The 12,573-nt window shown below is 37.6% G+C and overlaps 1 protein-coding gene across 1 annotated transcript; it reads right to left on the bottom strand.

Annotated features, from left to right (window-relative positions):
• Positions 1 to 11,360: 11,360 nt before the first annotated feature.
• LOC141627975 (uncharacterized) lies at positions 11,361 to 12,430 on the bottom strand. Its single transcript, XM_074441170.1, has 3 exons — positions 12,263 to 12,430; positions 11,661 to 12,068; positions 11,361 to 11,515 (listed from the first exon to the last, which is right to left on the bottom strand). The coding sequence occupies exons 1-3, from the start codon at positions 12,303 to 12,305 to the stop codon at positions 11,361 to 11,363; spliced, it is 606 nt and encodes a 201-aa protein (XP_074297271.1). The 5' UTR covers positions 12,306 to 12,430.
• Between the last annotated feature and the right edge of the window lie 143 nt (positions 12,431 to 12,573).

Genomic DNA, 12,573 nt, shown 5'->3' with positions numbered 1-12,573 from the left:
CATCATCAATCACTTTGTCTTTGTTGATTTTGCTTGCCATTTGTTTGATTGTGGGCTCATCTTTTTCGGAATCAACATCAACATTTGAGTCCAACATCAAGGAGATTGGAGGACTTCGTTTTAATCCACCACGGCCTCCTCTACCACGGCCTCTTCCTTTTGTAGCCATGGATTTCTTTCGTACAACACTGGGCTTAACTGTTGGAGGCTTGGTAGGAGACGGGGTGGGTTTGTCGGATTTTTGAATGTTTGCAGCGGATTTGGTGACCATTTTTTGTTGGGCAATGTATTTTGGGTTGAAGGAGTTTCTAAGATTTTGAATTTTTCTACTGATTGATTTTTTGGGAGCCATTTTGAGGGTGATGGGCTTGACGGTTTAGGGAGATGAAAGAGGCTGAATTATTTTGAAATTTGAAGGAAAGTTTGTGGGTAAATGGAAAAGTGGGGTTATTACATGGAAGATTTATTGAGGGACGGTTGGATTTAAAAAGGGAGTGGTTAATAGGTGAGGAGGAGTTTAAATGTGAGAAATGATGGCATAGGGGGCGGCTAGAGTAGGATTAGCTTGATATGACATAAAGTGATTGTAAGGCTCAATGTAATAATTCTAGTGCAAAGTGTGGAGTTACAATGTAATTTTTTCGACACACTTGACATATGATAAATTTGACATTTTTAAACTTGAAAACATGTATACATCTTTTATCTCTAGTCAATCATGTGAGAAAGATAATTTTAACTCGTGTTACATGTCGCCTAACAAACCAATTTCCAACCGAAATTTTACGAATTGTTCCCTTTTTAACGGTTTTGTAAAAATGTCCGCAATTTGATTTTTCGTTCTACAAAAGGTTAGACATATATTTCCTTTTTCGACTTGATCTCGTAAAAAATGATACCTTATATCAATGTGTTTCGTCCTAGAATGTTGTATTGGATTTTTCGAGATGTTAATGGCACTTGTATTATCGCAAAATATGGGAGTAGTTTCGAAAATAAGACCGTAATCACGCAATTGTTGTCGTACCCAAAGAATTTGAGCACACAAAGAGCGGCACTTACATACTCACTTTCGATCGAGGATAGAGCAACGGTATTTTATTTCTTGGATGCCCATGAGATGAGGCACGGTCCTAAGAAGGTCGGAATACCCGAGGTGCTTTTTCTATCCAACGAGCTCCCGGCATAATCCGCATCCGAAAATCCTACAAGATCAATGTCATAATGAGTTGGGTACCAAAGGTATAAACCTTGCGTTCCAATCAAATACCTAAAAATCCGTTTAACGGCTTTGAAATGTGATTCCTTAGTATTTGATTGGAAACGAGCGCATACACACACACACTAAATTGTATGTCGGGTCGACTAGCGGTTAAATAAAGCAATGAACCGATCATACCTCGATACACCTTTTCACTAACACTCTTACCATTTTGGTCTTTGTCAAGATTAAGCTTGGCAATCATAGGTGTAGGCATAGGATTCGAGCTAGTTAACCCAAACTTACTTATCATTTCCTTTAAGTACTTTTATTGGTGGATCATGATTCCTTTTTCATCTTGCTTAATTTGGAGACCAAGGAAGAATCCAAGTTCTCCCATCATGCTCATTTCAAACTCAGAAGTCATAAGATCTGAAAAGTACTTATAAAGAGTGTTGTTAGTTGCACCAAAAATAATGTCATCGACATATACTTGCGCAAGCAACAATTCCTCTGACTGTGACTTGATAAACAATGTTTTATCGACCGAACCACGTAGAAAACCATTTTCTAACAGGAATTTTGAAAGTCTATCATACCAAGCTCGGGAAGCCTGTTTTAAACCATAAAGTGCTTTGTTAAGTTTAAATACGTGATTAGGGAACTCATTGTTTATAAAGCCCGGAGGTTGTTCGACAAAAAGTTCTTCTTCAAGATAGCCATTTAAGAAAGCGGTTTTAACATCCATTTGAAAAAGTTTTATGCCAATATGAGATACAAAAGCTATGAGCATTCTAATGGCTTCAAGCCTAGCTACTGGTGCAAAGGTTTCATCGTAGTCAATCCCCTCTTGTTGATTAAACCCTTGTACCACTAATCTAGCTTTATTCCTTACGATTTCTCCAACATCATCAAGCTTATTGCGATAGACCCAACTCGTACCAATTACAGTACGTTGAGATGGTCTAGGGACCAGATGTCATACCTTATTCCTCTCAAATTGCTCCAATTCTTCTTGCATAGCCGTGACCCAATATTCGTCGGTTAATGCCATTGTGATATTAATGGGTTCAATTTGTGATATGAAAGCTTCAAAAGCACAGTGATTTTGGAGTGATGATCTGGTTTTGATTCCAGAGGTAAGGTCACTGGTTAGATTTGATAAAGGATGGGAACCTTGATGCTTCCATTTCTTTGGAACAAGAGTGTTAGAGGCCTCGATTGTTTCGTTTGGTTCTGATGCAACAGTGGCAGTGACTGTTGCATGGGGAATATTTTGTGAGGGTGTTTGTGGATTGATTTCAATTTGGTTAGTGGTTGGTTCACTGCACTCCTCATTCCCCTGGGATGAGCTAGCTCCATTTTGAGATGAGGGAGGGTTAGTTCCCCCTGGATTTTGGCCAGCCTCCTCAAGCAATAGTGGCTCCAACTGTTGCTCAGCTTCTTCCACTACTTGATCCATGTCATGACGTATTATTCCAATTTCGAAGTCATCGTTCTCATCATCTTCTTCATCATTAACCTGAGTGTTTGAAACAAAGAGACTAGATTCGTCAAATATTACATGAATGCTTTCCTCCATTTTCATGGTTCTCTTGTTATACACTTTGTAAGCTTTACTATGATCGGAATAACCAACAAAAACACCTTCATCACTACGAGCATCAAATTTGCCTAGGTTATCTTTTTCATTATTGTGCACAAAGCATTTACTACCAAAACATTTTAAGTGTGAGATGTTAGGTTTTCTTCCTCGTAGTAATTCATAAGGAGTTTTCTTAATGATTTTTCTAATCATGACACGATTGTAGATGTAACAAGATGTGTTAACAGTTAGAATTCATTAATCTCATTAGTATACATATTCATATATGAATTAATTTATTTGGTTATAAAATAAATACAAGATCTTATGCATGCAAACATAAAACAAAGTAGAGAAGAAATCGTCACTTATTACATTGGTGTTTCGGATTTTGGGGACCAACAAGATCTCCTACTTGTTAGTTCTTGAGCTTTCCAACAATGGAAGAATAAGATTCAAGTTTAGAATCTCTCCCCAAGGATTGTGCCAAGATAATACCCTTAATAGTTTAATTAATATGATACTAGTATTAATAAAACTACCCTTAAAATGACACAAAATAATTTGTATTTGCTCTTGATGTATTTCGGTCAAGAGGAGGTATTTTGTGATATTTTGCTCTCTTATTCTTTCACAAAGTGTAGAGTAATTTTTAGCACACTCAAAAATCACATACAATATGAGTTGTAGAATGAATGAATAATAATAGAAGAGAAAACTCCTTCTATTTCTTATGGTTGGCCGAAATAATAGCCTTGGGTAGCATGCCCAATGCTTTTCATTTTTGCTCTTCACAAGAGACTAGGCATGCAATCCTAGTTTTAGGTTTGTGCTTCTCAAGATGTTTAGGCTTGCATGCCTACACCCTAGGGTTATGATTGTGTTTGTAGAATAAAATAATTGAATCAAAAACAACCCTAAAACCCCTCCAATTTCGGTCACCCATATAACATGGTGGTCCATTTATTTTTGTCATTTGTCAATAGTGACATATGTGACATGTTACATTATAATGCATTTTTAACACATTAAAATCATCATATTAATAAAATATGTCACATACAAAAAAAACTAGTAATTAATTAATAATTACTTGTACCAAAATGGGTCATATGATTATAAACTACAACATCTTGTATTTATAATAAATTATTCATTCTATTTTTAATTGTTTCATAAACAATAAATTAATTTAAGTAATAAAACAATTCGATTACTTAGATCGAATCTTATTTAATCAAATTACAATAAGACACGTAATTTTACTCACAAAATCACTCGTCAATTTTAAGGAATTTAATTAACCCGTATCAGCATACGATTAATTAAATAATCAATTAAGAGTATTACCCTATAGGTATGACCTTAGGGGATCAACTGGTCACCACCGTCGCACGACAATAATGTCAAACTCTAGTCAGCCAATCATTACCGATATGCGTGGACCAGTTGACTGTAAAATATTACTTTTCCTCTTGTATTCTTAAATATGAGATTTAAATATGTGATCATCATGATCTACAATTGTGATCGCATTATTGTCGGGGACACTTACTCCAACATTAACGGCTTCGGCCCAAAAGTTTCTTGGCACTTTAGAGCTGATGAGCATGGTCCTAGCCATATTTTCAAGAGTTCGACTCATTCGTTCCACAACCCCATTTTGTTGAGGGGTTCTTGCGGCCGAAAAATTGTGGCTAATACCGTGCTCATTGCAACAAGACTCAAATGACAAATTCTCAAATTCGGTTCCATGGTCGGATCTCAAAGAGACAAGTTTATAACCAAATTTATTTTGGACTTTTTTAACCCAAACACTACTACAAATACAGGCAACCACAACGGCCCTTTAACAACGCTTATTCACGAAAATCATCAAAATACGTTGTAGAATTAATTCCGCGAATTTTACCAAACTTAATTACAATGGTTCTGTGTTGTTAACCGTTGTTATTGGTTTTAACAACGGGTCATACTTGAAAAACCGTTGTTAATATAAAAACTAATAACAACGGCTAAATTTTAACCGTTGTTAATAATTTGGCGCCAAATTAGTGAAAAGTAATCACAACGGTTATATTAGAACCCGTTTTTAATACTTTTTAACAACGGTTGTAGACTCAATAACCGTTGTTATTAATGTTATGAAAATCTTAAGAATAACAGATTGCTTTATTCTGCTATACGCTACAAAACACAAACACAAGCTAATACTGCTACTATATCATCCTCCATTCCTCCCTGATCGTCTCTCTGTCTTCATCTCCGTCACTGTTGTCACCTTCTTCTCTCCCTCGTCGTGTTTATCAATCAGGTATATATATGTTTCTTAGCAACTTTTATAGATATAGGATTTTTTGGGTTATTATCTAATTTGTTAATAATTTAGCTTAATTGCTTTCCTAAATTTCGTTTATTTGTTTGCCTATTATTGTATTTTCTGAATTAGTTGCCTATTATTACGAATGTAGAATAATGACTTGAACTTGGATGATTGATGCAAATATGAGTGACCGCACCTACAAGGATGGTTTAGCTGAATTTTATGAATTCGTTTCGAACAATTTGAAAGGTTCTTCTAGTATTGCATGTCCTTGTGAAAGATGTGGTAATATTAGCTATATGGCTTTTCCGGACGTTAAAATACACCTAGAAAAGTGGAGATTTAGTCGATCCTATACACGTTGAATTTTTCATGGGGAATCATTAGAGGAAGAGAATAACTCTGAAAAAGATGATGTTGAGGTACACGAAAGGCTAATTGATGATCCTGAGTTTGCCGAGTTTTTTGAGTTGGAAGTAGAGAAGTTGAATGTTGGGTCTATAGATAATGAAGAGAATGATGATGAGTCGATTGCTTTTGAAGATGTAGGTGATGACACTAGTAATTGGGATGACCTTAACAACATGTATGAGAAGTTGTGTGAGTCTGAAGCACCTCTGTATCCTGGTTGTAAGTTCACAAAAATTTCAGCTGTGGTGTAGTTGTATAATATCAAGGGGGCAAATGGGGTGAGTGACACGTGTTTCACTAGTTTTTTAGCCTTGATAAAGGAGTTGCTTCCTGATGGTAATGTTCTACCTGTTAAGACATATGAGGCGAAAAAACTAATAAGAGGAGTGGGTATGAAATATGAGAAAATACATGCATGTTCAAATAATTGCATATTGTATCGGAAATTATATCAAAACTTAACCAATTGCCCTAAATGTTTGGAGTAGCGTTATAAGGATAAGGAAGGGATCCCGGCTAAGGTGTTGTGGTATTTTCCATTGATACCAAGAGTCATAAGGATTTATGCGAATCCCGATGATGCAAAAATGTTAACTTGGCATGAAACAGGAAGATTAAATGATAGAAAGTTAAGACACCCGACAGATGGTAAGCAATGGAAATCGTTCGACGCTAAGTATCCCGAGTTCGGCAATGAACCTAGAAACTTACGTCTAGCGCTGTCCACTGATGGAATGAACCCACACGAAAACATGAGTAGCCAACATAGTACTTGGCCAGTAGTGTTGGCTATTTATAACTTACCTCCATATGTGTGCATGAAAAGAAATTATTTGATATTGTCGTTGTTAATTTCCGGCCCTAAACAACCTGGAAATGATATAGATGTATATATTTGGAACCTCTTCTAGATGATTTGCGATTGTTGTGGGATAGTGGGATAGAAGTATTTGATGCATATAAGAACGAAACTTTCAATTTGAAAGCGATGTTATTGTGTACAATATCGACTATCCAAACTTATGGCGACCTTTCTGGGCACACAGTTCATGGGAAAGAGGCTTGTCCATTGTGTGGGGAGGATATCGAGTCTAAATACTTGAAGTCTTCTCGTAAGTATGTGTATATGGGAAATAGGAGGTTCTTGTATCATGACCATTGTTATCGCAAGATGCAGAAAGCATTCAATGGAAGACAAGAACTTCGTCAACCTCCTAGAATTTTGAGTGGGCATGAATTTTATCAGAAAGTAAAGCATATTAAGATAGATTATGGGAAGAAGAGCGGCTCTAAATGGTCTACTCGTGGGTATAAGAAAAGATCCATATTTTTTGATAAACTTCCATATTGGCCTGACCTGGAGGTCAGGCATTGCCTCGATTTCATGCACATTGAGAAAAATGTCTGTGATAATATTATCAATACCCTTCTGAATGTTCCTGTTAAAATAAAGGATAACGCCGCAGCTAGGGAAGATATGAAAATGATGGGTATTAGGCTAGAGTTGGCACCACAGAAGAAAGGTAATCGTACATTTTTACCGCCAACAGCTTATACCCTTTCACGGAATGAGAAAAAAGAGTTCTGTGCATGCTTGAATGGAATTAAAGTGCCAAATGGTTATTCGTCGAACATCAAAAGCCTAGTGTCGATGCAAGACCTAAAACTCACCGGGTTAAAGTTACATGATTGTCACACTTTGATGCAACAACTACTACCTGTGGCTATTCGTTCCATTTTACCTGAAAAGGTAAGATATGCTATAACTAGATTCTGTCTCTTCTTCCAGTCCATATGCGAGAAATTCATCGATCCTGATGACGCGGATTCATTGCAGGACCTCGTTGTAACCTCTCTTTGTCAGTTGGAAATGTATTTTCCACCCTCTTTCTTCACTATCATGATTCATCTCACCATTCACTTGGTTAGGGAGATTTTGTACCTTGGGCCCGTGTACTTGAGATACCAGTATCCTTTCGAAAGATGGATGAAAGTCTACAAGGACTATACATCTAATCGGTATCGTCCGGAAGGTTGTATTGCTGAACGCGCTATTTTAGACGAAGCTCTTTCATATTGTTACGCTCATCTCTCCCCTGAGGAGTTGATTGGCGTTCCTAAGAATCGTCATAGTGACTGGATGACCGGAAAAGGTATTAGGGGCCGGGTTGAAAAAATTGTGACGCGTGAAATGTTGCATTTAGCACACACGTATGTGCTAAACAACGAAGATGAGGTGCAACCTTATATTCAACAACACAAAGATGAGCTCAAATACGATCACCCAAATAAGACCGAGAAGTGGATTGCGAACGAGCATACGAAGACGTTTGCAGAGTGGTTTAGGAATATTGTCTTAGAGTGTGTCTTGATCAAACCGGTGATGACATCTCTCCGGGTTACTACGTCTTGGTTTAGGTCCAAATGTCGTGGTCACCTTTTACAATGATTTTGCCATTAATGGATATACTTTTTACACCCGCGAGCAAGATGAGTTGAGCACAATGCAAAATAGTGGTGTGAGTTCTGAATTTGAGGCAATGCACTTTGCTACTTATAAAGATAAAAAGCCTATTTGGGGAAAATGCCTTTATTATGGTGTTATTCAAGAAATATTGGCACTAGATTACATTGATTTCACAATGCCTTTGTTTCGATGTAACTGGGTTGATAACAACATCCATTGTGTCCGAAAGGATAAGATGGGATTTACGTTGGTCAATCTGGGTAAGGTTGGCAATAATAAGGATGATCCTTTCATAATGGCATCCCAAGCTAAACAAGTGTTCTATGTCACCGATCCTATGGATAAGAAGTCGTCTGTTGTACTGTCTATAAGGAGTAGAAGGAGTAGTCCATCCGATAATGGTGATGATGATCAGGATCTCGTTTTTGAGGGAATGGATCAGTCTACCACTGTATCTTATTTCGACGATGTTGACACTGATCATGAGGACACTGAAAGCATCTATATGCGTGATGACCATGGTGAAGGTATTTGGGTTAACGAAGAAACTATGACATCCAAGAAACGTCCCCGATCCTGAGATAGTTCATCAGGACACAGTGATATGGACGACCAACATTTTGAGTCATTTTCTGTAATACTCCGTATTTATGAGTCTTTGGGTACTCTATCGAGTAGGCCTTACTCTGTCGAGTAAGGGTGAGTTGCGTTTTAAAATAGTTTCTGACCTGTTGGGTACTCGATCGAGTAACTAGGATACTCGATCGAGTATGGGAGTACTCGATCGAGTACCTTGGGTACTCGATCGAGTAGCTGGTTTGCGGGGAGTTTTTCTCGGGTTTTGTTAATTATGCGATTAAGATATATAACCTTTTTCGTCATTATGCTAAACACTTTTGCAAAACCTAATTTACTGTCAAAGAGAGAAAGCAAGTACGTTCATCATCTTAATCGCATTGTTAGCAAATCCCGGAGTTTGGAAGGTCGGTTTTCATCGTTTGTTATACCGTTGAGATCCTTGCGTCAAGGGTAAGATCTATGTACCCTTTTTGTTGTCTTTCCTTTAAGTTGGTTAAACCCTAATCTAGGGATTTGGGGGTTTTTGAGTAGTTTGTGATTTGGTAGCATTTGTATGTTGTATGATAGGAGGAGGGTTCGTAGAAGAAGCTTTTTGATTCAAATTTGTAGAGACCGTCGATAGTTGTGCTTTCCGGTAGGATTTCTACTCGGTATTAGTCCCATAATGGGATGATTGTTGATGTGTTGTGGTTGATTGAATAATATAGTAATTGTATTGTGACGGTTGTTGATTGTGATTGTTTGTCTCTGGTTCTCGAGGCGTGTCCTCGGCTGAGTGGGGTCACTTGCGGGAGTGGCTTCACGCCCTAGTTTCGCCCTTTGTAGAACCCGCCACGGAAGGGGATGTGCACATTAATGGACAGGGTTATCGCTCGTTATGAGGAGCGGGGATTTGGTGGGTACGGCTGCGGTCCCCCATCGCGGGGGATCGGGTCCAAAGGTGGACGATCGGTGATTGAGATTGTTGGAATTGGTGTGGTTGTGTGTGTGACGGTTAAGCAGTCTGTTTATCTTATTGTTGATATATATTGAGTTGTGTGATTAGTCGACCTCGGTTGTTGTTTTGTAAACTGCGGTGATCCATTCGGGGATGGTGAGCGAATTGAGCGAGTTTGAGTTGAGTCGGGATAGTGGGAGGTGCCACCGTCACGACGATAGAAGTCTTCATTTGTAGTCTTTTAGTTTTATGACATTTCAAAGTATTTCAAAGAGACAGTTGGTTTTAAGAACTTGTACCCGTATTGTGGGATTTGGTTTCAATTGTACTTTTCACTAAAAGTTATATCATTTAAGTTGTTTCGTTATTGTCTTATGAATATCATGCCTCGGGTAACCGAGATGGTAATATCTTCATACCTGAGTGGTCCTGGTAAGGCACTTGGAGTATGGGGGTGTTACATTTTCAGACCAATAATTTGATGATTTAATTTATTGGTAAATCAATAATGGTCATTGTTAAATAAAAATTTCCAAATTTGCATGGCATGGTAAATCCTGTAGCTTAGATATGCAGTATGCATGCATGCTGGTGTTGTTTTATTTTCTTGATCTTATTATTAGATGTGGATCTTTGGTGTTGAAATTGTTTGAATAATGTTGCAAAGATATGGTGCTTCTCATTCAACATTACGGTATGTATTGTTACATGTTTGACCGTAATGGAATTACTGATAATTTAAAAAAAAAAGGTTCAACAAGAATAACAACGGTTATATTTAAATTACCCGTTGTTAATACTTTCAACAACGGGTGTAGTACCTCTACCCGTTGTCAATGATTTTTTTGACATATTTCATTTTGGTGCAAATTTGGTGAAAATATATTACAACGGGTATATTTTAACCGTTGTAATAAAGTTTTGACAACGGTTGACTTTTATTGACCCGTTGTTATTAACATATAACAACGGTTTTCCTTTTAGAACCCGTTGTCAATAGTCTGTCTTAATAAAAAACTAATTTACAAACACATACACACACAAGTACACAATAAAGCAACACCAGTTCAACCGTTGGTATCCTGAGTTAATTCTTCCTCGCTTTCTACATTATCGTTGCCGGCCGTCGCCCAATTTCCGACGCCCAGATTCCGTTGCCTTCCCTTATCATCCCGCTTTCGTTCTCTTTATCATCATCATCATCAGGTATGTTCACTTTCATTTTGTGTTTCGTCATTAGGGTTTTAAGACGATCATCTTTTTTTCTTTTTCATGCATCTGTTTGTTTTTCGTCTTCTTTGTTATCTTTATCATCCCACATCATCTACTTCACTCCTCTTATTAGGGTTTAGGATTTTAGAAGCTCAATCTGTTGTTTTAAATTTTCATTCCTATTAGGGTTTAGGGTTTTAGATAATACTCTGCATGTACGTACGTTGTTAAGTTGTTCATTTCCTATATCATTCATATTTGGGTTTTAGGATTATCATGGGTGAAAAACGGAAAAGAAGTCAAAAGAACAAAAAACCTGGGGATAATAAGCCTGGTGAGAGGGGTGCTACGAAGTGCCAGAGTTGCCTTGCAGCTATAGCCGCTAAAGAACCGATGGAAATAACATGGAGTGAGAAGGGTTTCCCTAATGGTCCAAATGCGGGTTTTTTATCCAATTGGATTGGTACTTGCACAAGACAGTTTGTGCCTATCCATTTAGATGATTTTAGAAGCCACATACAAAACAAATGTCTTATATTCTGCGGATAAATATATGGTTAACACCGCGTAACCATGAACCTTAGACCGAATTAACACTGTGACTTTGCATATTCTTATCTCATTTCATACACAATGGGTTGATTTTTATTCAAACGTCTCAAATCGCGTCGAGACTTGGAAAATGTAAGACAAAACTTCAAACATTGAAAATGAAGAAAGCATACCATAAGGCTCAAGTGGAGAGTGCACAATGAAAGAAATATTGTCTTCTGCAGAGATTTTAATTTCTCCATCTTCCCCTATAAATTCCAATTAAAATAATTAGTTCACCACCATTTTTAATCTTACAATAAACAAATTAATTTATCAAACTCTCGCGGTAAAACCGTCTCATACAAAAATTAATTCATCGAAATTCATAGGAAGAAAACATTTTCAGAAGACCTGAATCATCATCATGCTGAGCAGCGTCAGAGTTGCGGCGACAAGGAGGGGAGAGAAAATGGAGAGAACCGTCACAGTGAGGAAAGAATAACAAGCGAAAGACACCATTATGAACCTCGGAAGTAAAGTTAACGTCGGAAGGGTCTCGGTCAAGGACGACATAACCAGCATAAACTCGAGGCTCAGGGGAATCGAACCCGGGCCAGAGAGATGGGGCTTTACCAGAGATAGTGACAGTACGGGTTTCATTGTACTTGACAACTTTAACACCGTTGTTTGGGACGCCAGGCATGTCGACTCGCACGTAGAAACCGCTCTTCAGTTTACGGGCTTCGAAAGCGCCTTTCGGTCCATTTTGTGTTGGCTTATGGTCATGTTGCTGGTATGGATGTGGCTTTGCTCTTATTTCTACGTACAGAAAATTGCGCAGTGAAAAGGTGGTTTTACATCAATATTGTATAAAACGGATCCCACTAATATGGAAATGACCCATAATTAATAAAGGCCAAAAGGTAATTGTTGATAGGACCCGTTTTACAATATCTGAGTAAGACCGTCTTACATAAATATAAGTGGTAAGTTGTAAGAAAAGGGAGAGTTACCTGAAGAAGGGGAAGATGATGAAAGAGAAGCAGGAGCAGCCATGGTGGTAAGTGGTAACTTGAAAGAGTAAATAATGAAGGTGGATATGAGATGAAAATGATAAAGGTAAAATCTAAAAAGGAGGTGGAGCAATTTTATGACAGTGTAGTAAATCAAAGTACAAACATTAATTGGTTTTTGTTTGAATATTTGATATATTTGCTTGGGCTGCAAATCTTTAAAACATATCATCTGCTTTGTCTTAACAGTATTTTTTACTTTTGACTGTGACTTGTATGGAAATGGTAATTTTTACTGCAACCTGTAAAAA

The sequence above is a fragment of the Silene latifolia genome, chromosome Y (assembly GCF_048544455.1).
Source record: "Silene latifolia isolate original U9 population chromosome Y, ASM4854445v1, whole genome shotgun sequence".
In the NCBI taxonomy this organism is placed as follows: Eukaryota; Viridiplantae; Streptophyta; class Magnoliopsida; order Caryophyllales; family Caryophyllaceae; genus Silene; species Silene latifolia.
The sequence above is the reverse complement of the archived record's forward strand: the minus strand, read 5'-3'. Positions and strand labels throughout refer to the sequence as shown.